At 38.9% G+C, this 22,304-nt stretch overlaps 1 protein-coding gene across 3 annotated transcripts in view; it reads left to right on the plus strand.

Annotated features, from left to right (window-relative positions):
- Positions 1–22,304, plus strand: part of DOK6 (docking protein 6) — a 439,116-nt gene that overhangs the window by 184,371 nt on the left and 232,441 nt on the right. For all 3 annotated transcript variants that reach the window (XR_006278942.1, XM_038391994.2, XM_038391991.2), the window contains exon 2: positions 14,736–14,843. Coding sequence is in view for 2 of the 3 variants with exons in the window: in XM_038391994.2 (XP_038247922.1) it covers positions 14,736–14,843 (108 nt within the window). In the remaining variant the exon portion in view is untranslated. The remainder of the gene's footprint in view (positions 1–14,735; positions 14,844–22,304) is intronic.

The raw sequence follows: 22,304 nt of genomic DNA on the forward strand, positions 1-22,304 counted from the left end.
AGGACCTTCCTCCTGGTGTCTGATAATGCTTGTACACCTCAGTCCTCCAACAGTCCGCGTTCTCACTCTCAGCTCCACATGACTCTTGCTCCCACCTCCTCACACGCTCACCACAAACTGAAGTGAGCTCCTTTTTTAAAAACCCAGGTGCCTTGATTAGCCTGCCTTAATTGATTCTAGCAGCTTCTTGATTGGCTGCAGCTGTTCTAATCAGCCTGTCAGTCTTAATTGTCTCCAGAAGGTTCCTGATTGTTCTGGAACCTTCCCTGTTATCTTACCCAGGAAAAGGGACCTACTTCGCCTGGGGCTAATACATCTGCCTTCTATTACTCTCCTATAGCCATATGGCCCGAACCTGTCATACTGCATTATGTACAGTCACTCACACCTGTACAAAATGCTAGAATAATGATTTAGTAGTGTTTAACAGCCACTCTGTGTAGGTGTAAATAACTGCACAAAGTGCAAGGCAGCAAAGAAATGGGCCGTTAACCTTTCTGCTATCATACTAAGGCTTTAGCTGAGAAACAAGCATATCTTCTGGAATGTTCTTGAGTGCACTCTCACAATACAGTCTCTAAACCACTTATTCTCTCCCTCCTTTGGATTGTATTCTGATGCAGTTCTAGTAGTCTCTTTGGCGAGAAATTCTCTAGTGGTTCACAAAACTGCAGCTTCCCTAATGGAATGGGGCTTGTGTACTAAATTGTCATCACCAGGTACAGCTGTATTCCTATCCTTGTTGCCTCATTCTTAATCCATTAGGTTGGGTGCATGACTGCTAATAAAACACTTTTTACAGAAATTGTACTTTTTTGCTTTACAAAAAGTATACGGGTCACCCAGTGAAATTAATAGGCAGAAAGTGTAAAATGAACAAAAGGAATTACTTCTTCACGCACCATGGAACTCATTGCCAGGGGTTGTTGTGAAGGCCAAAGGTATCACTGCTGTAAAAAAAAGAATTAGATACGTTCGTGGAGGATAGATCCATCAATGGTTATTAGCCAGGATGATCAGGAATGCAGCCTCATGCTCTGGGGATCTCTAAACCTCTGATGGCTAGAAGCTGGGACTGTATGGATGGATCACTTGATAAATTGTCCTGTTCTGTTGACTCTGAAGCGTCTGGTTCCGGCCAGTGTCAGAAGATGGGATACTGGGCTAGGTGGATCACTGGTCTGACCAAGTATGGCAATTCTTATGTTCTTACATTATAACTGTAGAAATGAGATTCAAGAAATAAAACCAAGAGTTTAGACAGAGAAGAGTAATCTTTCCAATTGGCAGTTCAAGCAGAAGAACTCATATACTTTGATTTTTTGCTTTTTTTCTTTTTCTTTCAATGCAGTAATACATGTTCCTGGGCCTAAAAAAGAAAAAAAAATTAAAAAGGGTGGGAGTGAGGGGAATGACACACTATGTAAAGGATGACATTTTCTTGAATTTACCTGAAAAGGCAAAGTGAATATGTATAGAAATAAGACTGTCACTCTCAGAGATGGTATTTCATATGGATCACTAGGTATGCCTTATAGCTAGCACAGAAGAACGTCTGTGTTCATGGGGAAGACTACTTAATAGGGACTGAGATAAGTTTTCTAGCTATTTGAGTATTTTGGTGTAGAAGTTTTATTGATTTTTATATTTAAAAAAATGCCCATTAGGCCAATTTCTGATCATCTGTATTCAATTTTAAGTTTAGAATATACTTATTTTTAGATAATTTTTTAAAGCCACTATAACAGATTTTAGGGAAAGAAATGGAATATCAATTTTGAAGTGTTCATCATATTGTACAGTAATTTTTCTGTGAACACTGGTTTCTTTAAGTAAATGCATACAAGATGCATATTTTTTTAAGTTGCCATAAAACATGGCAAAACAACTGGCCAGGCAGCTCTCATCTCTGAGTTTATCAATGGCTTTGGACAGCAGGTTTTTTAAATAAATAAATAAATAAATAATAAACCCCTTCCAAACCGAAACCTGGCTCTTTGCTAAAGATCTTGAAAGTGACACTAAATCTAAATATGTGAGATATCAAAAGGATAGGTTGCCATCTTAATTAAGTCATATCATATAACTAATCTACCACTAATAAAATGGAGCAAATTGTGTCCCCCAGGTGGGTTTTTTTACCCACTCAGCTGCTAGAAATTCCTCCCTCTCTTAAAGAATTATTTCACAGTTTGGTGAGGGCTTTAATGGAGACCCTAGATTCTTCAGATGATGTCCACTGCTATTCCCCCCCCCCATCTCTACTCATAGATCCCTTGTTCTGCTGAAAGTCTTCAGCAGAGGCAAATAGCACAACTCCTTTTCTGCTCCATGTATAGATCCACAGCGCTTAGTGATGGTCACTACAAAAAGGCATATGCTATACAGATGATCTGACACACATTCAATAGCAATATTAATTTTTAAAAGTCTAAAAATTGGGCAGTAAAAAAGTTGTGTAAAAAGGAAGTAGGCTAATAAGTCAACATCTGCAAAAAGTGTAGTGCTGCACAACTCATTACTTTACTGCATAATTAACTATAGTGTGTAATTATTAATAAATAACTTAGAGGAGTGACACAGAACTTACAGCAAGTACAAAATACATCTTTTTTTCTTTTCTTTTAGGAGTACAAATAGCCGGTTTAATCTGATTGGTCTGATATAAATACCAAGCTTCAAAAGGAGAATCTAAAAAAAAATTGTGCTTTTAAATGTTAGCAAGAGATTTATTCTTGCTTTTTTAATGTGTGCTGCTTCCTTTTTTCCAGAGTATAACGTTTTAATTCATTCCTGGGACTCATGAATCTTATTCAGCAGTTTCTAGGTTTAGCAATGCAAGTACAACTTTACATTCCTTAAGAATGCAAGTGGGAGATAAAACAGAACATTCTATAAACATAATATTGTTTCTTTGAGCTCAGACGCTAGGAGAGAGAGCCAACCTTGACAACTTCCAAATGGGAAAAAAATTAACTAAATCTCAAGCTTTGTAACCTAACAACATATGCAGCGTTTCCCTTTATTCAGTTCTCATGGTCATTAGTACAACTTCAGTCTGATTACCCACATTGTTTTTTCAGCCCTGAAAGGACATCCTTTCTAGATGTTTGGAGTAAAGCTGTGTTGTTTTCCATGGAGGAAAAGTAGGAGGGAATTTTCTGTCATTTCTTTTCTATCTAGAAATCCATTACAATTTCTTCTCCACAAGCAAGTTTGCTTTCATAAGTAGTGTCTTTCTGGAAATTCTCATCTCAAACTTGCCATAGTAGGTCCAGTATCCTGCTTCTGGCGGTGACCTACGCACAACTTCAAAGCTATGTAGAAAAAGAAAAGAACCCACAGTGCATCTAGTCAATTGTGCAATGATCTAGTACTAGTTATGAAGAATTATGATTGGCTCTGTTTGTTAAGAACAATCTTGCTGTGCAAGATAGAAACCATTCCCTGCTCTAGAGAGCTTATTTTCTAACAGATACACAGTAGACAAGATGCCCTGGGAACCCTGTGGATTGTTTTATTCTTTATATTCAGTATTATTGTTGGCTCACTATCAAGAAAGGATGGGAGAAATTGCCTGACTCCTCCTTCTGGCTTCAGTGAACTTGAGGGAAAGATTCCCATTGACTTCAGTGGGAATTACATGGCTCGGGGACTTGGTGATTTGCTTTTCTTGTGAGGCATGGACTGTGCATGACTCCTGCATTTGGGGAGGCTGGGGCCAAGCACTGGAAGCTCCCTAGAAGTAGGGGGGCACCTGTGCCTGACTGTGGCCCTGTCCCTGCCCTGAGGCCCACCATCCCTACTTGGCCTCCTCCCCTCCAAGGCCCCGCTCCCAAGGCAGAGAGGCTAAAGCGTCAGGCAGGGGGTCTCGGGGGAAGAGGTGGAGCGGGGATGAGAAGAGGCAGAGCAAGCACGGGGCCTCAGAGGAAAAGGCGGAGCAGGGATGAAAAGAGGCAGAGTAGGGGCAGGGCTTCAGGGGGAACAGGTAGAGTGGGGATGGGGCCTCAGGGCGGAGTGCAGGTGGGGTCATGGCTCAGATGCCCTTTTAGTGGGCAGTGCTCCAAAGGCAGCGGGCTGTCAGACCTCCAAAGGGAGGTGTGCCGCATCCTTTTTGTGGAGACTTAGCCTCCCCTGGCCTCTTATATCTGCTGCCCATGCCCTGAGGCATGAGTGATTCATTTATTTGTTATCCTTAGAATTTTTGTGGTTAAGAGCTGCTTTTAGCTCCCCTTAAATAAAACTTTTTAAAGCAAGTGTTAGATCCTCAGCTGGTGTAAATCAGCATGGCTCTATTGAAGTCAGTAGAGCAGCACTGATTACTTCAGCTGAGGACCTGACAAAATAATACTTTAGGCAAAGGAAAGGCTATCTCAGCCTGTCTTTCACCTCCTCCCTTTATTTTTGCCTTAATGTATTTTAACATGATGCAGATGAGGGTGGTGATGATGCCAGCACGGTAAAATGTGAGTTTAATTTGAGTCAGGATTCTATTTTTATTTTACCTTCAGGTTATATGTCATCTTGTAGTCTACCTTTTTTTAAAAAAAGTGTAGGCTCCCAACCGTTATTGACCTAAATTGTGAACAACTTCACCGTTAGTGCTTTTAGTGGAACCTCGGTAGGTCTTGAATAATCATTTTAATATCTGAACAGAATTGTGCCCCACTGAACCTGAGGGATGGAAAAGTAGTTAACCTTTTCAATAAATGATTAAATGTAAGTCAGAATATTGTTATATTGATGCATTACTGGGATACATTCAATGGGTTCACTTAGAAAAAATGTCCATAAGTGATGCTTCAGTGGCTGTTTCTGCTCAGCTACAGTTTCTTAAGAAGATAAGAGCTTGAGTCACTACTTCTCTGGAGAGATAGCTGCTGGTGACAGTCTTCAAGTTCCCTAAGACTGGTGAGAGTGGCAATCAGCTAGATTTAGGACGTGTCTACATGTACAGCACTGCAGCGATGCAGCTGTACTGATCCAGCTGTGCTGCTGGAGTGCATCTGGTGAAGATACTGTATGCCAGTGGTCCCCAACACAGTGTCCGTGGGTGCCATGGCACCCGCCGGGGCATTTTTGTGCACCTGCTGGAGTACCGCCCACCAAAATGTTGCCAAGCATTGCCGTTACTAGGCAGCATTTCGGCGGGGACGCTTCTTGCCGCTGCCGCTTCTCCAGCAACCGCATTTTCGTTGCGGGGTGTCCGGCGCCTGCAACAGTCTTCTGGGAATAGCAATATGCTATTCCCACAGAAAGATTGGGGACCACTGCTCTATGCTGTTGGGAGAGAGCTCTCTAGTTGGCTTAATAAAACCACCTTCCCGAGCGGCAGAAGTTATGTCAGCGGAAGAAGTTCTCCTGCCAACATAGTGCTGTCCACACCGGCGCTTATGTTGGTGTAACTTATGTTGCTCGGGCGTGGGTGGTATTCACACCCTTTAGTACATAAATTCTGCCAATGTAAGCTGTAGTGTAGACATAGCCATAAAAAGATCAGATGATATCTATTGGAGAGGTTCTTTTAAGTGTTGTCAAAAAGAATTCTCAATGTGTAAATCTTACTAGCAAAGCAGAGAGTTGAAAAACTTCTCAATCATATCCTTGAAATAAAGTGAGGTTATTTTGCAGGAGTATTCTCTCTTACATAGTAGATACTTGCTCAGGGACTTATGTCAATGAATGGATGCCTGTAAAAATGTGTTGGCTGTTTAAAACACTTTCAGAGTTTCATTATTAGTTATCGCTGAGGATATGAACTGACATTCATTCTGATCATTGCCTAGGCTCCAAGTTAGTTCTGGCTCAGTAGACTTGTAAATGAGTGCAGAAGCATTTAAGAACTTCAAAAAAAGTGAAAAGGGAGTATGTCACTGCAAAATCCACATCATTCTTACCTATAGCTTGCTATCGTCATGTATTATTTTTAGCAGACAAAATATTTTTCCATCTTGTACCTTCCAGAAAATGTATCTAGTATATGGATTTTAATAGGGGCTAAAGCTGTGCTGTTGTTTTCCCCTAACATCTCCGTATTTGACTTTATGTATAACCTTGGTATTGATGAAACCACAGAGCTTACATCATCATGAATAAAAGTGGTTCAGTCACTGGCCAAACAAACACTTGCATATATTATTTAAGTCAACAATCTTCAATGAACATAAAGTAATAATCAAGAAATCAGTAAAACAAGCTGTGAAGTTGCTGTATAGAACAAGGGAGGCAATAGAGCAGTTCCCAATCTTTTCTCTGCTCAGTTAATGGTGCTTCATGTCTCTTTCTTATTATGTAAAGAACTTTTAAAGAACAACTGTAGATGATCAGAAAGACAGTTGAGAGGAGTACTATGGAGTGGTGCTTCTTTCTGCAAAGTTTTTTAAAAATTGTGTTGGGGAATAAAGTTACTTAAATAATTGGAACAATCAATTTCTTTTGCTATTAGATGAACTATTCTGTGTCCCTTTTCACTAATAGTAGTTCTTGGCACCTGATTCTGCCACTCTTACACACATTGAGTAGTACTTTACTCATCCAGAGAAGTACTACACAGTATTAGTGAGGGTTGCAGAAATAATTCTTAGAAATAATTTAGCACAAGTGTGCTTTGTATAGCTGCACAGCATAAAGTGAGGAGAGAACCTGACTTGGATAGTCTGATCAGATTTGACTGTCTGAATGAAAATTAAATGAATCTGAGAAGAAAAGGGCACTATTTAAAAAAATAAACTGCTGTCACATACAAAGAACCATGAATATTTCCCTGCTTCAGTGCCAATCGTTTCAGATTTGCATTGGACAACCTATGGTGGCCCTTGTAATCATGATACTAAATAGGAGGAGGAAGAGAGTGTCATGTGCTTAAAAAGCATTTTGTGTCACCCTGCTAACCCCTCTGGAATTTCCATAGGGAAAAAACTATAATATGCAGTTAGACATAGAGCATATTAGTGCAGTATTTTGAGTTTGTCTTCATTTACCTACAATATAAAATACTTAAGGCATTTTCCCTGCGCGTTGGGGGCTAGATCCAAAAAAGGGACTTCAAACATCACAGTGCCTAATGTTTAGGCCTCTGTCGCTAAGTGGAATCCAAACCTAGAGTTAGTTGCCCAAGCTCTCTATACAATACATGGAGAGAGTTAAACACTTAAGAACGGGATCCACACAAGCCAACACACTGAGGACATATGCTAAAAGCAGGGACATACATTCTTACAGGGAGCACTACATATTATAAAGGAAAACTACAGGCAGTTATAATATTTCTCCTATTGTTAAACGTCTGACACTGAAATCTTTCACAATTGCTACCAAAATTAGTTGTGAACTCCCACAGAATGTCAAAAGCTTTGATTCCTAGCCAATAATATTTATTCATGTTTATTTACCCATATGTCTAATGTTTTTACAAATTTTAGGGCCAAACTCTTCTGGTGCAAATAGAGGAAACTCTACTGAAGAAAATGGAATTGCACCCTTTCACTCCACCTCTGAATGCATTTTCTTAGAACCTGGCCCAGAAAGTATAAAACTTCAAAATATAAAGACATGCTCCATCATGCCTGCTCCTTTCATAAAAATAACCTATGCATTGTGCATCCTCATCCAACATTTGCATTCCTCCAATCTCTCTTCCCCTTTCTAAACAGTTGCAAAAGAGCAAAGGTAAATGTCAACACATATTCCTGATGGTTAATATATTCAGGCAATGACAGATCAAGGTGGAATCATTTCTACGGTCAAGGACCCTCACATGAAATATCCTTCCACCAGCCATTTCCCTTTTAAACATGAGGACTACTACTGATCACTTTCCACTGATCACAGATGTGAAGGTATAACACAAATTGAGGTGATTACTCCAGTATCCAGGTTCCAAACCATTTAGAACTTTGTAGGTCAAAATCAGCACCTTAAACTACTCATGAACAAATAGGAAGCCAAAGGAGCATAAGAACTGGTTTACACTAGAAAATTAGATTGACCCAGTATGTTGCTTAGAGATGTGAAAATCCACACCCCTGAGAGATGATGTTAAGCCGACCTAAGTCCCATGTAGACAGTACTAGGTCAATGGAAGAATCCTGACCTAGCTACTGACTTACTGGGAGGCAGATTTACTACAGAAACAGGAGAATCCGTCTGTATGAAGCATCTCTTACTCTGGCTTCTGAAGTCTGCTCCAGTGAATGTATTTAAAGCATCCCAAGGCCTAACCTCATGCAGAGGCCTAATGAGGGTTTCCTTAAAGATAATTGTTTGCAATGTTTTGGGTGAAACCAGACAATCCCTATGCTCTCAAATGAACTCGCATAGAAAAATAAGACAAAAACACCATATTACCCGTGGGTGAACACTTTTCACAAAATGATCACTTCATATCTAACCTCTCAGTCCGCATCCTCAAAGGAAACCTGCACAATACTTTCAAAAGATGAGCCTGGGAGCTTAAATTCATAAGGTTTCTAGACCCTAAAAATCATGATGTCAATAAAGACACTGGATTTATGGCTTATTACAACAAACTCTAACCCACTGACCAACCTTTTTTGTCCTCACTGCAGAAATGTTAACTGGTCACTTCACCTTGAATGATCTCTTACAGTATATATTAACTACATATGCTAAACAATCTATTTCACCTTGCATTTAGCTTTGACACTGAATACCTTTCCCAGACTTCAAGAAGACCTCCCTGGAGATCGAAAGCTTGTCTCTTTCACAAACAGAAATTGGTCCAATACAAGATATTATCTCATTCACCTTGTCTCTCTTAAGGGTAGTTGGCACTGAGACCTTTGAAATGGAAGTACTGGCAATCTTCATTAATGGAGGCCCAAAGCCTTTTTGTTGAACTTCACTAATGTAGCTCACAAGTTGTAGCACAAAGCTTCTGCAGCATCTACAAAAACTAAGTAAGTGACACGGTCTGAAATTCAAGCAAAGAAGATGTAATAGTTATTACTGTGAAACTCTGCTTTTTTCCCACAGTGGCAGACAGCTTGAACTAGCTTCCGGTGATTTTTATCTATATAGTAATGCAAATTCCTCACAGTGAGGGAAAATTTGACTCCTTATTTAATTGGAGGCCAGCCAAATTAACCATCTGGAACACTTCTGCTGTGCAGGATCTAGCTGATGCTTTGGATCCTATCCCACATAACCATGGCATAAGACAGGAAAAAATATTTTGTCAGAGTCAGCACAAGACAGCACAGTCTACTGCTACTGCTCTTGCTGACATCTTTTTTGTTTCATCTGTCTCAGTTTGAGGTCACCTGTAAAGTATCCATGAAGGACAAAACTGATTGAGAGTATGTTTAAAGTCCACTGTATTGAAAATAGAAAAGGAGTACTTGTGGCACCTTAGAGACTAACAAATTAAAAGATCCATCTAAAAAGATGGACATCATACCGAAAGGACTGAAGGTAAAAAATCCATTACAATCTACATACCACACAGACTATGCTGACAGCTTGTGCCACACACTCTCAAGGAAACTGCGGAACCACCTGATTTCATTTTATAAAATTTGTTAGTCTCTAAGGTGCCACAAGTACTCCTTTTCTTTTTGCGAATACAGACTAACACGGCTGCTACTCTGAAACCTGTATTGAAAATATAGAACATATGGTGTGGTATTCTGTAGGTTGAACAGTATTCTCCTTCAAACCCATCTGTCAGAGCACTGATCCCATTTATCTTTAAGGGTTGATTATCAAAATGGGAAGTTTCACCCCAAGCCTGAAGTGGAGGAGACAATTGTCCATTTCACCATTACAGGGTGTAAAGAATCTCGAAGAAAACACTGACCTCGAAAGAGGTGGGACGGATTAAAAAAGCGTATAGGCAGAACCTGAGAAGACTCGCATCCCTGCAAGACAGCACTGACGAGATTCTCATTACCAAAGGAGCAAGATATAACAAGCAAGTTCTTGCTAAGCCAGAAATTTAAACCACTGGAAATTGGGCAGTCATCTGGTGAGCAAACATGAGAGCAAAAAAGCATCAGAGAGCATAGCACTGTTGCATCTAGTGATGTGAAGGGGAAAAATACTCTGTATCTCTGTGTATTCACTTTAACTTGCATATATGGAGATTTGCTATGTTGTAACATTATTACCAGGAGATTGAACTTGTGGAGGTGATGTTACAGTTTCAGTGAAATAGCAGTTCCACTGCTGACACATCAATTCAGAAAGTTCTGTCTAATGAAGAGGATACATGAAGAATTGACATTACACTATGGGGCATGAAGGGATATGATGATACATTACTTTCCTCACAAGTTAGATAGCATTCCCATTTTCAGAAGCCACAGTTGTCACTTTCCAAACCTGAACAGAAGAACCAGCAACCTCTCTTGTCTTGTGATAAGAAACATACTTGCAGACCAATTCTTGAAGAGCCAATAATTTTCTCTTTTCCCTTAATGTTCTCTTAAATAAACACAAAGTGACACTGTAATGTAATTAGAGTTTTTTAAAAAAGAGCATTTGATTTATTGCATACCTAGCATTCATTTGAGATATTGATTGCATCCCATTGCCCTGGTTTTACTACAGTATATTAATTTAAACTTGATTCCTACACTGAGATCATTATGAATAGCTTCTACAATTGCTTATACAGCAAACTCAACACACTCCTGATAGTGTCTACGTTCAGGGCAATTTACCATTAGATCCACCCGCTGGCAGTTGCACCAATGCCAAATTCAGAGTTAATATAACCTCCCTACTCCTACTTGATATTCCCCTGTTTATACATCAAAGCATCATAGTGAATTAACTAAACGAAGGCCACAGGGGTTTAACTAATCCACAAATTCACACCTTTAGTTAATTTGAATCAATTTTCCTGATTGTCCAAGTGGAGATATGCCTGAAAATTGTCAGCTCTTTGGGGCAAGGACTGCCTTTTACTATGTGCACGCTCAGTGTCCAGCACCTAGAGGTCCTGATCTAGGTTGATAATAGAAATAAGTAATCATAATAACAATGGAAATGTTTTGAAACGTTATCAAAATAATTAAATGACAAATCCATGTCAATATTACTTTTTTATTTTTGCATAATGTGTTTCTCTCTTAACAAGAATAGAAAAAAAAATAACTGATTTGGAGTTTCATTCATAACCCAGTCTAAGGTTTTTTGAAGTTCAGAAGTTTCATTACTATTCTATGTTTTGTCTGGAAACAGAAATACCAAAATACTGTAATAAAGATTTTTACTAATATTTATCACCTACATAGTTCTTTTTACCCATAGGTATCAAGGATCTTTATATAAACTTTTAAATATTGGGGGTTAAATCTTTGTTATGGTGAAGTTAATGGCAATTTTGCTATTGACTTCAATGGAGCCAGGATTTCACTTTAGATCTATTTAAAACAGAGATGGAAGTGGCCTCCTTGATTGGATGGGTACACTAAACTGCTGAGGAGGTGTTGATCACCCACAGCAGCACCCTCCTCCCTGGCACCGCAGCCCTAATCCTGGCTTATGTGGGAGGGGAGGCCCTGGAGGGTTGAGGGAGTTTGGACAGCAAGCCTGACCCAAACTCACCCCACAGCAGTGGCTCCTGTCCCTGTACTGTATTTGAATGGATATGTGTACATTTTTAGCAAAATAGGACTCTCTCGTTTATACTTGTAAATGAGGATAAAGGAAGGGTCCAATCTTGCTATGTACCAAGGCTCTCTTGAGAGGTAATGAGCATCTTCCACTCTCATTGACTGTAATGCTTGGATCCTAGAAGGATCTTCTAGTCACACCAGGGATAAGTGCCTATAGGACTCCATGGATGAGACATTTCTGCACCCCATTTTATTTTCAGTAATATGTCATTCAGTCGTGCTTTCGATATCTCATCCACCTAGAGCACTGGCAGGATTTGTCAGGATCCCCAGCAGCACTACAGCTATAACAAAAAAAAAAAAAAAAAAAAAGGGAAGTAGACAGAGGTTTGGGCCTGGTGTTCTTGTTGAGGTGTTCAGTAAACCAAGATGTGTATTTTAAAAATGAGTTCAAAATGACCAAAGTCCATGTTAGAACAATAAGAGGATAGCAGTAGAAATATACTTCCAAACACCTGACCGGGATGGCAGTGTGACTGTAAAATGATTAGGCAGAAAGCTCAACAATAATTTGGAATTTCAGCTATACTCCTGCTGACTGGATATGTGTCACCTCATGAAGGAATGAAAAATTTCCAGATACATTAAATGACTATTTCTTGGAGCAGCTAGTCCTGGAACCCACCAGGGGACAGGCAATTCTGGATTTAGTCCTAAGTGAAAGGCAGGATCTGGTCCAAGACGTGAATGTAGATAAACCACTCAGTAATAACAACCATAATGTAATTAAATTTACCATCATCGTATGGGGAAATATCAAAGAAACACACCGCAATAGCATTTTACTTCAAAAAAGGGGAGCTACGCACAAATGAGGAAGCTAGTTAAACAAAAAAGGAACAGTCCAAAAGTGAAATGCCTGAAAACTGCATGGAGACTATTTATAAACACTATACTAGATGCTTAAACTAAATATATACCCCAAATAAAAAACAAAAAAATGAAACCAAGTACCAAAAACATACCACTGTGGCTAAGCAGCAGAGTACAAAGGCTGTTAGTAGCAAAAAGGCATTCTTTAAAATTTGGAAGTCAAATCTTGATGAGAAAAATGGAAAGGAGCATAAACTCTGGCAAGTTAAGTGTAACAGGATAGCAACACAGGCTAAGAAAGTTTCTGTGTCCTTATCTACTTGTTGTTCAAATTCTAACAGCTTTTTTTTAAGTACATCAGAAGCAGTAACCCTGCCAAACAATCAGTTGGGCCGCTGGACAATTGGGCTGCTAAAGGAGCATTCAAGGAAAACAAGGTCATTGCAGGGAAGCTGAATGAATTCTTTGCATCAGTCTTCATTCCAGAGGGTATTGGAGAGCGCCCCACAGCTGAGCCACTCTTTTTAGGTGACAAACCTGAACAACCCTGTCCCAGATTGAAGAATTAATAGAAGACAGTTTGGAACAGATTGATAAATTAAATAGCAATAAATCATCAGGACTGAACAGTATTCACCCAGGGTTCTGAAGGAACTCAAATATGAAATTGCAGAACTACTAACTGTGGTTTGTAACCTATTGCTTAAATCAGTCTCTGTTACAGATGACTGGAGGGTAGCTAATGCAACACCAATTTTTATAAAAGGCTCCAAAGGCAATCCTAGCAATTACAGGCCGGTAAGCCTAACTTCAGTACCAGGCAAAATGATAGAATCTATAGTAAAGATCAGAATGATCAGTCGCATAGATGAACATGGTATGCTGAGGAAGAGTCAACATGGTTTTTGTAAAAGGAAATCATGACTCCATATTGGACTTCTTTGTGGGAGTCAACAAGAATGTGGAAAAGGGTGAGCCAGTTGATATAGTGTATTGTATTTTCAGAAATAATTTTGATGAGGTTCCTCACCATAGGCTTTTAATCAAAGTAAGTAGTCATGGGATAAGAGGGAAGGTCCTCTCCTGGATCAATAACTGGAGATAAGGGAAAAGGTCAGAATAATCAGTCATTTTTCACAATGCAAAGAGGTAAATAGTGGAGTAACCCAAGAATGTGTACAGGGACCTGTGCTATTCAACATATTCATAAATGATTTGGAAAAGGGTGTGAACAGTGAGATGACAAAATTTGCGGATGACAGAAAATTACTCAAGCTGTCTGGCAGTTTGGGGGAGAATGGAGAGCAGCAAGCAGTGGGCGGGCAGGCGGGGGCCTCAGGGAAGGGGTGGAAAGGGGGCTGGAAGAGGTGGAGTGAGGGGTGGGGCCTTGGGGGAAGGGGCAGAGTGAGGGCAGGGCCTCAGGGTGGAGCAGGAGCCTATGAAGGGACAGGTAATAAAACAGAAAATATCATAATGCCACAATATAAATCTGTGGTTTGCCCACACTTTGAATATTGTGTGGAGTTCTGGTCACCTTATTTCAAAAAGATAAATTAGAATTGAAAAGGTACAGAGAAAGGCAAAAAAAATTATAATAGAAGAGCTTCCATAAGAGGAAAGATTGAAAAGACTGGGAGTGTTCATCTTAAGAAACAGGTGACTAGGAGGAATATGATCGAGGTCTATAAAATCATGAATGGGGTGGAGAAAGAGAATAGGGAAGTGTTATTTACCCATTCACATAAACACAAGAACTAGGGGTCACCGAATGAAATTAGTTGGCAGCAAATTAAAGCAAACAAAAGGAAGCACTTCTTCACAGAACACATAGTCAACCTGTGGTACTTGTTGCCATGGGATGTTGTGAAGGCCAAAAGTATAACTGACTTCAAAAAATAATTAGATAAGTTCATGGAGAATAGGTCCATCAATGCCTATTAGCCAAGATGGTCAGGGATGCAATCCCATGCTCTGGGTATCCATAAACTTTCCACTGTCAGAAGCTGTGGCTAGACAAGAGAGGATGGATCACTCAAAATTGCCCTGTTCTGTTCATTTCCTCTGAAGCATCTGGCACTGGCCAGTGTCAGAAAACAGGATGCTGGGATAGATGGACCAGTTGTCTGATGCAGTAAGGGTACTCTTAATATCTTTAAACTGAGGGCTGTTTTATGAGAATTTCTTCCCATGGATCAGCTGAACCATATCATTTAGGACTCTAATGTTAATGAGCTTAATTAAGAAAGAGAAAATAATAGAGTTCCTTCATTTTGCTTGCAGATTTTCAGGCGATGCTGGTTGGTTTTCAAGAAGGCTTCTAGTAAAGGACCCAGAAGGCTAGAAAAATTTCCAGATGAAAAAGCGGCATATTTCAGAAATTTTCATAAGGTAGGTCATGCCCTCCCACAAGTGCACATCTGCTTGGGCATAAGGTGCTTCTGATATGTAAACTCTGGGTAAAGATATCATGACCAAGCTGAAGGGTGTGATCCTGAGATCACTGACGTTAATGGTAAAATTCCTATTAATGTCAGTGTTGAAGAATCATGACTTTATGTTTCTGTCCAGATAAGCAAAAGAAGTTTTATTCTCTTTGATATAAGTATCTGATCTCTACATTAATGTTTGCCTTGAAAATATGAGACTGAATTTACTAAAGTTTTGTACAAGGGTGTTTGTCAAATATTCAACAATTAAAAATTAAATATTAAACCAATTTCAGAAGATGCTAAATATACCAGTTGTAAGTTCTAGTGAGATCAACAGTGTTGGAATATTAAACATAATTTTCATAGAAATTATAATTTTTCATAGAAAACAGCAAAATGGGGATTTTTTTGAGGAAAAATATCAGCCTTATTACTAAATTGGCAGTCTTGATTGAAAAGTTCCTTATTGCTTTCTATTTGTCACAGTCAGTTCTGTTGTGGAACCCAAAATATTTGAGAATGGGCTTTCCATTCCTTTTGCTCCAGATTCTTAACTTGCCAAGTGGTGCAGCAGTGATCTAATAATAAAATGACATAATACTTTTCATTTCTATAACCATCTTCTGTCCAGGGATCTCAAAAGACAGGATAAACATTTGGATTTAGCCTCACAACAGCTCTATAAATTAGACATTCCCTCACAGTTAGACATTACCTCATTAGCTCAGGATCAAACTGAAGCACAGAGGTGACTTACTCAAGATTGCAAAAAGAAAAGGAGTACTTGTGGCACCTTAGAGACTAACAAATTTATTTGAGCATAAGCTTTCGTGAGCTACAGCTCACTTCATCGGATGCATTTGGTGGAAAATACAGAGAGGAGATTTATATACGCATACAGAGAACATGAAACAATGGGTTTTATCATACACACTGTAAGGAGAGTGATCACTTAAGATGAGCCATCACCAGCAGCAGCGGGGGGAAAGGAGGAAAACCTTTCATGGTGACAAGCAAGGTAGGCTATTTCTAGCAGTTAACAAGAATATCTGAGGAACAGTGGGGGGTGGGGTGGGGGGGAGAAATAACATGGGGAAATAGTTTTACTTTGTGTAATGACTCATCCATTCCCAGTCTCTATTCAAGCCTAAGCTAATTGTATCCAGTTTGCAAATTAATTCCAATTCAGCAGTCTCTCATTGGAGTCTGTTTTTGAAGTTTTTTTGTTGAAGGATAGCCACCTCAGGTCTGTAATCGAGTGACCGGAGAGATTGAAGTGTTCTCCAATTGTTTTTTGAATGTTATAATTCTTGACGTCTGATTTGTGTCCATTTATTCTTTTACGTAGAGACTGTCCAGTTTGACCAATGTCCATGGCAGAGGGGCATTGCTGGCACATGATGGCATCTATCACATTGGTAGATGCGCAGGTGAATGAGCCTCTGATAGTGTGGCTGATGTGATTAGGCCCTATGATGGTGTGTCCGAATAGATATGTGGACAGAGTTGGCAACAGGTTTTTTGCAAGGATAGGTTCCTGGGTTAGTGGTTCTGTTGTGTGGTGTGTGGTTGCTGGTGAGTATTTGCTTCAGATTGGGGGACTGTTTGTAAGCAACGACTGGCCTGTCTCCCAAGATCTATGAGAGTGATGGGTCGTCCTTCAGGATAGGTTGTAGATGCGTTGGACAGGTTTTAGTTGGGGGCTGAAGGTGATGGCTAGTGGCGTTCTGTTATTTTCTTTGTTGGGCCTGTCCTGTAGTAGGTGACTTCTGGGTACTCTTCTGGCTCTGTCAATCTGTTTCTTCACTTCAGCAGGTGGGTATTGTAGTTGTAGGAATGCATGATAGAGATCTTGTAGGTGTTTGTCTCTGTCTGAGGGGTTGGAGCAAATGCGGTTATATCATAGAGCTTGGCTATAGACAATGGATCGTGTGGTATGATCTGAATGAAAGCTAGAGGCATGTAGGTAGGAATAGCGGTCAGTAAGTTTCCGATATAGGATGATGTTTATGTGACCATCGCTTATTCGCACCGTAGTATCCAGGAAGTGGATCTCTTGTGTGGATTGGTCCAGGCTGAGGTTGATGGTGGGATGGAAATTGTTGAAATCATGGTGGAATTCCTCAAGGGCTTCTTTTCCATGGGTCAAGATGATGAAGATGTCATCAATGTAGCGCAAGTAGAGTAGCACTGCGATGGGTACCCGCATGGCCCCACAGTATGCCAACATTTTTATGGCTGACTTAGAACAATGCTTTCTCAGCTCTCGTCCCCTAATGCCCCTACTCTACTTGCGCTACATTGATGAGCTGAGGAAGCGTTGTTCTTAACTTAGACTTGAATAGAGACTGGGAATGGATGAGTCATTACATAAAGTAAAACTATTTCCTCATGTTATTTCCCCCCCCCACCCCACCCCCCACTGTTCCTCAGATATTCTTGTTAACTGCTGGAAATAGCCTACCTTGCTTGTCACCATGAAAGGTTTTCCTCCTTTCCCCCCGCTGCTGCTGGTGATGACTCATCTTAAGTGATCGCTCTCCTTACAGTGTGTATGATAAAACCCATTGTTTCATGTTCTCTGTATGTGTATATAAATCTCCCCTCTGTATTTTCCACCAAATGCATTCGATGAAGTGAGCTGTAGCTCACGAAAGCTTATGCTCAAATAAATTTGATAGTCTCTAAGGTGCCACGAGTACTCCTTTTCTTTTTGTGAATACAGACTAACACGGCTGCTACTCTGAAACCTGTCAAGATTGCACAGTGAGACTGTGAAGGACTCAGGAGTAAATATACAGATCTCCTGAGATCCCAGTCTTCTGCTTTCCATCACAGGAGGACAAATTTACATTTCAGTTCTGATGAACTGAGTCCACCTTTTGGCATCTGTCACAAGGGAAACAGATCAGGTGGGTCACCTACTATTTCCTGGTGGATATTTGTTCACCATCCCAACACGCAAATAATTTGTCATTAGTGGAAGTCTCTGTTAATGACAGGCCCAATACTCATATAACTTTTATTTTGTGGGTTAGGATCAGAGCTCTGTATGGAATTTTCACATTGCCCAGTGCAAGTCACTGATCTAGTATTCATTAGATGTACCAAGTCCCCACCAAGCAAAAATAGTCCTCCTCCTCTTTAAAATGCAAGTGGTACAGTTTGAATTGGAGATGTAGGGCATATACCTTCCCCTTTTTTCTGGGCTGCTATTATTGCCTATTTAAATTCTCTTTAAATAACATTGTAGTTTTTGATATCTAAAAATGACTACACTGCTAGCTCATCATTAATCATAGACAATTATGTCCACTATTGTTCATTTTACTGCATTAACATGATTCCTCTATATCCGTTTATATAATTTATATTCCATTTATTTCCATCAAATATCCACAGATGGCTCACAACTGATATCAAGAATGACTTGCATAGAAAACAGGTGTGATGTCACAATAAAATTACATCTCCAGATAGGGAAATAAGGAGTAGGAGTAGACAACTTCTTCAGAAGCAAATATCTCTTTTACTTGAAAATGTCTTTGTTGATGAAAAAAGCAGGATAGGATTTTAAAAAATAAATTAAAATGACTAATATTTAGAAGTACCTTTCATCCAGAAGGCCCCAAAAGCACTTTCCAAGCTGATTTGTCAGCTATATATTTTATAGAAGAAACAATTATTTAATAGGGCATCAAAATAGTATAGTCCTTTAGGACAGGATGTGAAGAGTAATACCTTGTCCTGTTTCCATGAGTGGTGGAATTTTATTATATGTGGAATATAATTATCTAAGGACAAATTTAATTGGGCCACCAGGGTGACATCCCCACTTTATAAAAAATTGTCATTAAATCAGTATACACCACAAGCTATCAGGAGTTAGAGAATTTACTTCTCATCCACAACAACATTTCAAAAAACTTCCATGAGGCACTAGTAGCTTATTAAGAAGAGCTAAATGGCAAGTAGTCAATGGGGGGAACTTGGTTTCTTTCTTTCTTATATTTGTTTAGAAATCTTCTGTTCATTGTGTCAGACTGACCCTATAGAATGATTTTGATGTGTGAGCTTGGTGTGACTGGTATAGATATTATTTTTACAGCTTACCAGTCATTTTCTGTTGGAGTTTATCACTATCTTTACAGTTTTGATCATTGTTTAGTTAGTAATCTTATTTATTATTTGTATTATTGTAGTGTTCAGAAGTCCTCATTAGACCAGGATCCCATTTGCTAGGTGCTGTATTCTTGTTTTGGTATTTCTTCAGTTCTAGTTTCTTGACACATAATTCTTTTGTAGCTAATACAAGATTAATTGTCTTTGGCTCAAGAATTAAGATGTTAACCATAAAGGTTTTTTTCTTTGTCTCTACACTTGAGATTTTAAGAAAGTATTGTCAGTTGTGCTGTAGCATTCTAACAATGCTAAATATGGATCCTTTTTAAATTTTTGCTATTTGTACAAACTTCTGCTAATTCATTTTGATTGTCTAGTAAGGGCTTGAGGTGATGTGATTAAACTGATGTATATATAAAAAGGATAAAGCGAATCTCACAAATTTAATGTCAGTATTTGTTATTAATTCATCTAGAAACCCACTGGGAACAAATTATGAAATGCAACATGTTGTGCAACTATTCAGTTTCAAGAAAAAATAGAAGTGGTCTGCTATTCAATGGTAATCTTTCCCATTTAATTCAAATAGATCTGCATCAACTGCAGACTGAGGGCAAATGGGAATATCATGAAATTTCAGAGATTATTTTGCATTCTTATTCCTTTATTGGGTGCATATTTTATCCATGGATACTGTATCTTTGATGGCAGCATTCACAACTGTCCAGAATGAAACATTTCAGACTCTGTTCTTATATTTTTCAGTACCCACAGGTGCATTGTTCATTATGCTTAGCATTTTTTAACTGATGCTGTATTGTATTATGACACAATGTCCTTTGTGCAGAAATTTCATCTCTAGTCCCAATATGCTTTTGTGCTTGATAACTGGTGGTGGTGGTTGTTTTTCCTGTCTGTCATCTGTCTAGGGTTAATCTCTCAATCTCTTGTAAAATCAGGTCATTTTGTATTTTTTTCAGCTAGTCTTACCAAACTTTTTCAAAACAGCACATGAATTATATTTATTTCAGTGTCTTTTTCCTGCAGTTCCTTGCTGTCCCTATTTAAAGAACAACTATAAAGTATACTGGCATAAAGAGCTCCTTACCAAGCCTATGTTTCACAGTTAAGGAAGCTTTTGCAATTTCTTGATCACTTTCTGAATTTTAGGTGGTACTTAGAACAGTGGTTTCTTTAATATGGATTCTAGTGGTTTATGGCATGTCTTCCCTCAGCTGATTTCTTCCTATTAACATACTTATAAAACAGCTCCCAACAATGCACAACATTGTCAGCATTTCTTTTTTAAACTGAGCATACTTCTGTTGCATTTAAATCAGTGCTTAGGAACTATTCACCACTGGACAGTTGTCTTGGAGAACAACAGTCCCCAGTCCAGGTGATCTTGCACTGATTTTAGGCTCTTCATTAATATCAAAGTATTTCAGAACAAGTGGATCCCTGACAAATTTAAATTCCCTAAGGCATTTTTCTCACAATCATCCCTTGACAATCTGTACTGTCCTCAGATGACGTAATTTGAACATTTATTTGTGAAAATTGCGTGATTTTTGTTTGTTTGTTATAAGATGTTAATTTTAGGCCTCCATATTTAGGCTCTTTCTATTTGCACAATTACCTCTCCTATGTCTACTGTCCTTTTTAGAACATAAGAACGGCCATACTGAGTCAGACCAAAGGTCCATCTAGCCCAGTATCCTGTTTTCTGACAGTGGCCAATGTCAAGTGCCCCAGAGGGAATGAACAGAACAGGTAATCATCAAGTGATCCATTCCCTGTCGCTCATTCCCAGCTTCTGGGAAACAGAGGCTAGGGACACCATCCCTGCCCATCCTTGCTAATAGCCATTAATGGACCTATTCTCCATGAATGTATCTAGTTGTTTTTTTAACCCTGTTATAGTCTTGGCCTTCACAACATCCTCTGGAAAGAGTTCCACAGGTTGACTGTGCGTTCTGTGAATAAATACTTCCTTTTCTTTGTTTTAAACCGGCTGCCTATTAATTTCATTTGGTGACCTCTAATTCTTGTGTTATGAGAAGGAGTAAATAACACTTCCTTATTTACTTTCTCCACACCAGTCATGATTTTATAGACCTCAATCATATCCCCCCATAGTTTTCTCTTTTCCAAGTTGAAAAGTCCCAGTCTTATTAATCACTCCTCATACAGAAGCTGTTCCATACCACTAATTATTTTTGTTGCCCTTTTCTGAATCTTTTCCAATTCCAGTGTATCTTTTTTGAGATGGGGCAACCACATCTGCACACAGTATTCAAGATGTGGGCGTACCATGGATTTATATAGAGTCAATATGATATTTTCTGTCTTCTTATCTATCCCATTCTTAATGATGCCCAACATTCTGTTTGCTGTTTTGACTGCCACTGTAAATTGAGTGGACGTTTTCAGAGAACTATCCATAATGATTCCAAGATCTCTTTCTTGAGTGTCAACAGCTAATTTAGACCCCATCATTTTATATGTATAGTTGGGATTATGTTTTCTAATGTGCATTACCTTGCATTTATCAACATTGAATTTCATTTGCCATTTTGTTGCCCAGTCACCTAGTTTTGAGAGATCCTTTTGTAGCTCTTCACAGTCTGCCTGGGACTTAACTATCTTCCCTAAACATACTTTTCAAATAACTGATTTCTTTCATCCAATCTGGAATGTATTCATATTCAAGTCAAGTTTCTTCTAACTACCATATTGCAGAATATTCAGTATTTTATTATGTTGTTGCTTATGTTTTATCCCAATCAGCAGTTATGTGTGCCTCATTTAGTTTGTGACATTATTGTTATTAACGTTGGTTATTATTAATATTAATAGCAATGGTTGACTGCAATATCAAAGGGAAGTTGTTTAAACATATATCCACCAAAAGAAGGATTGGAAATTCTGGGTTTTGCATTTTCTATATTGAGTCAGTCTTGCCTAAAAACCTTGGCTCATATCAAGCCTGAAAATTGTCTTTCATTTTGAAGTCTAGACATGTCTTCCTCAACTGTTTTAATGCATAATGCTCATGTTTTCTTATCTTAAAACCTCTTGATCTATCAAATCCTTAACTTGTTTGGTTTTGTTACAGTTGCCATCCTGTTTACTTTACCTGTCAATGCAAATTCTCAAAGAGAACTAAATAGCTTCCCCCTAAAAATTAAGTCCCTTTAAATTGTCTCAATTTCTAATCACTAGTCAGTTTTGAAAATCTGGACCAAACTTCATAAAGTTTCATCTCCAAAATAATTATTTTGGACACTATCAAAAG

This window comes from Dermochelys coriacea, chromosome 2 (assembly GCF_009764565.3).
Source record: "Dermochelys coriacea isolate rDerCor1 chromosome 2, rDerCor1.pri.v4, whole genome shotgun sequence".
Taxonomy (NCBI): Eukaryota; Metazoa; Chordata; order Testudines; family Dermochelyidae; genus Dermochelys; species Dermochelys coriacea.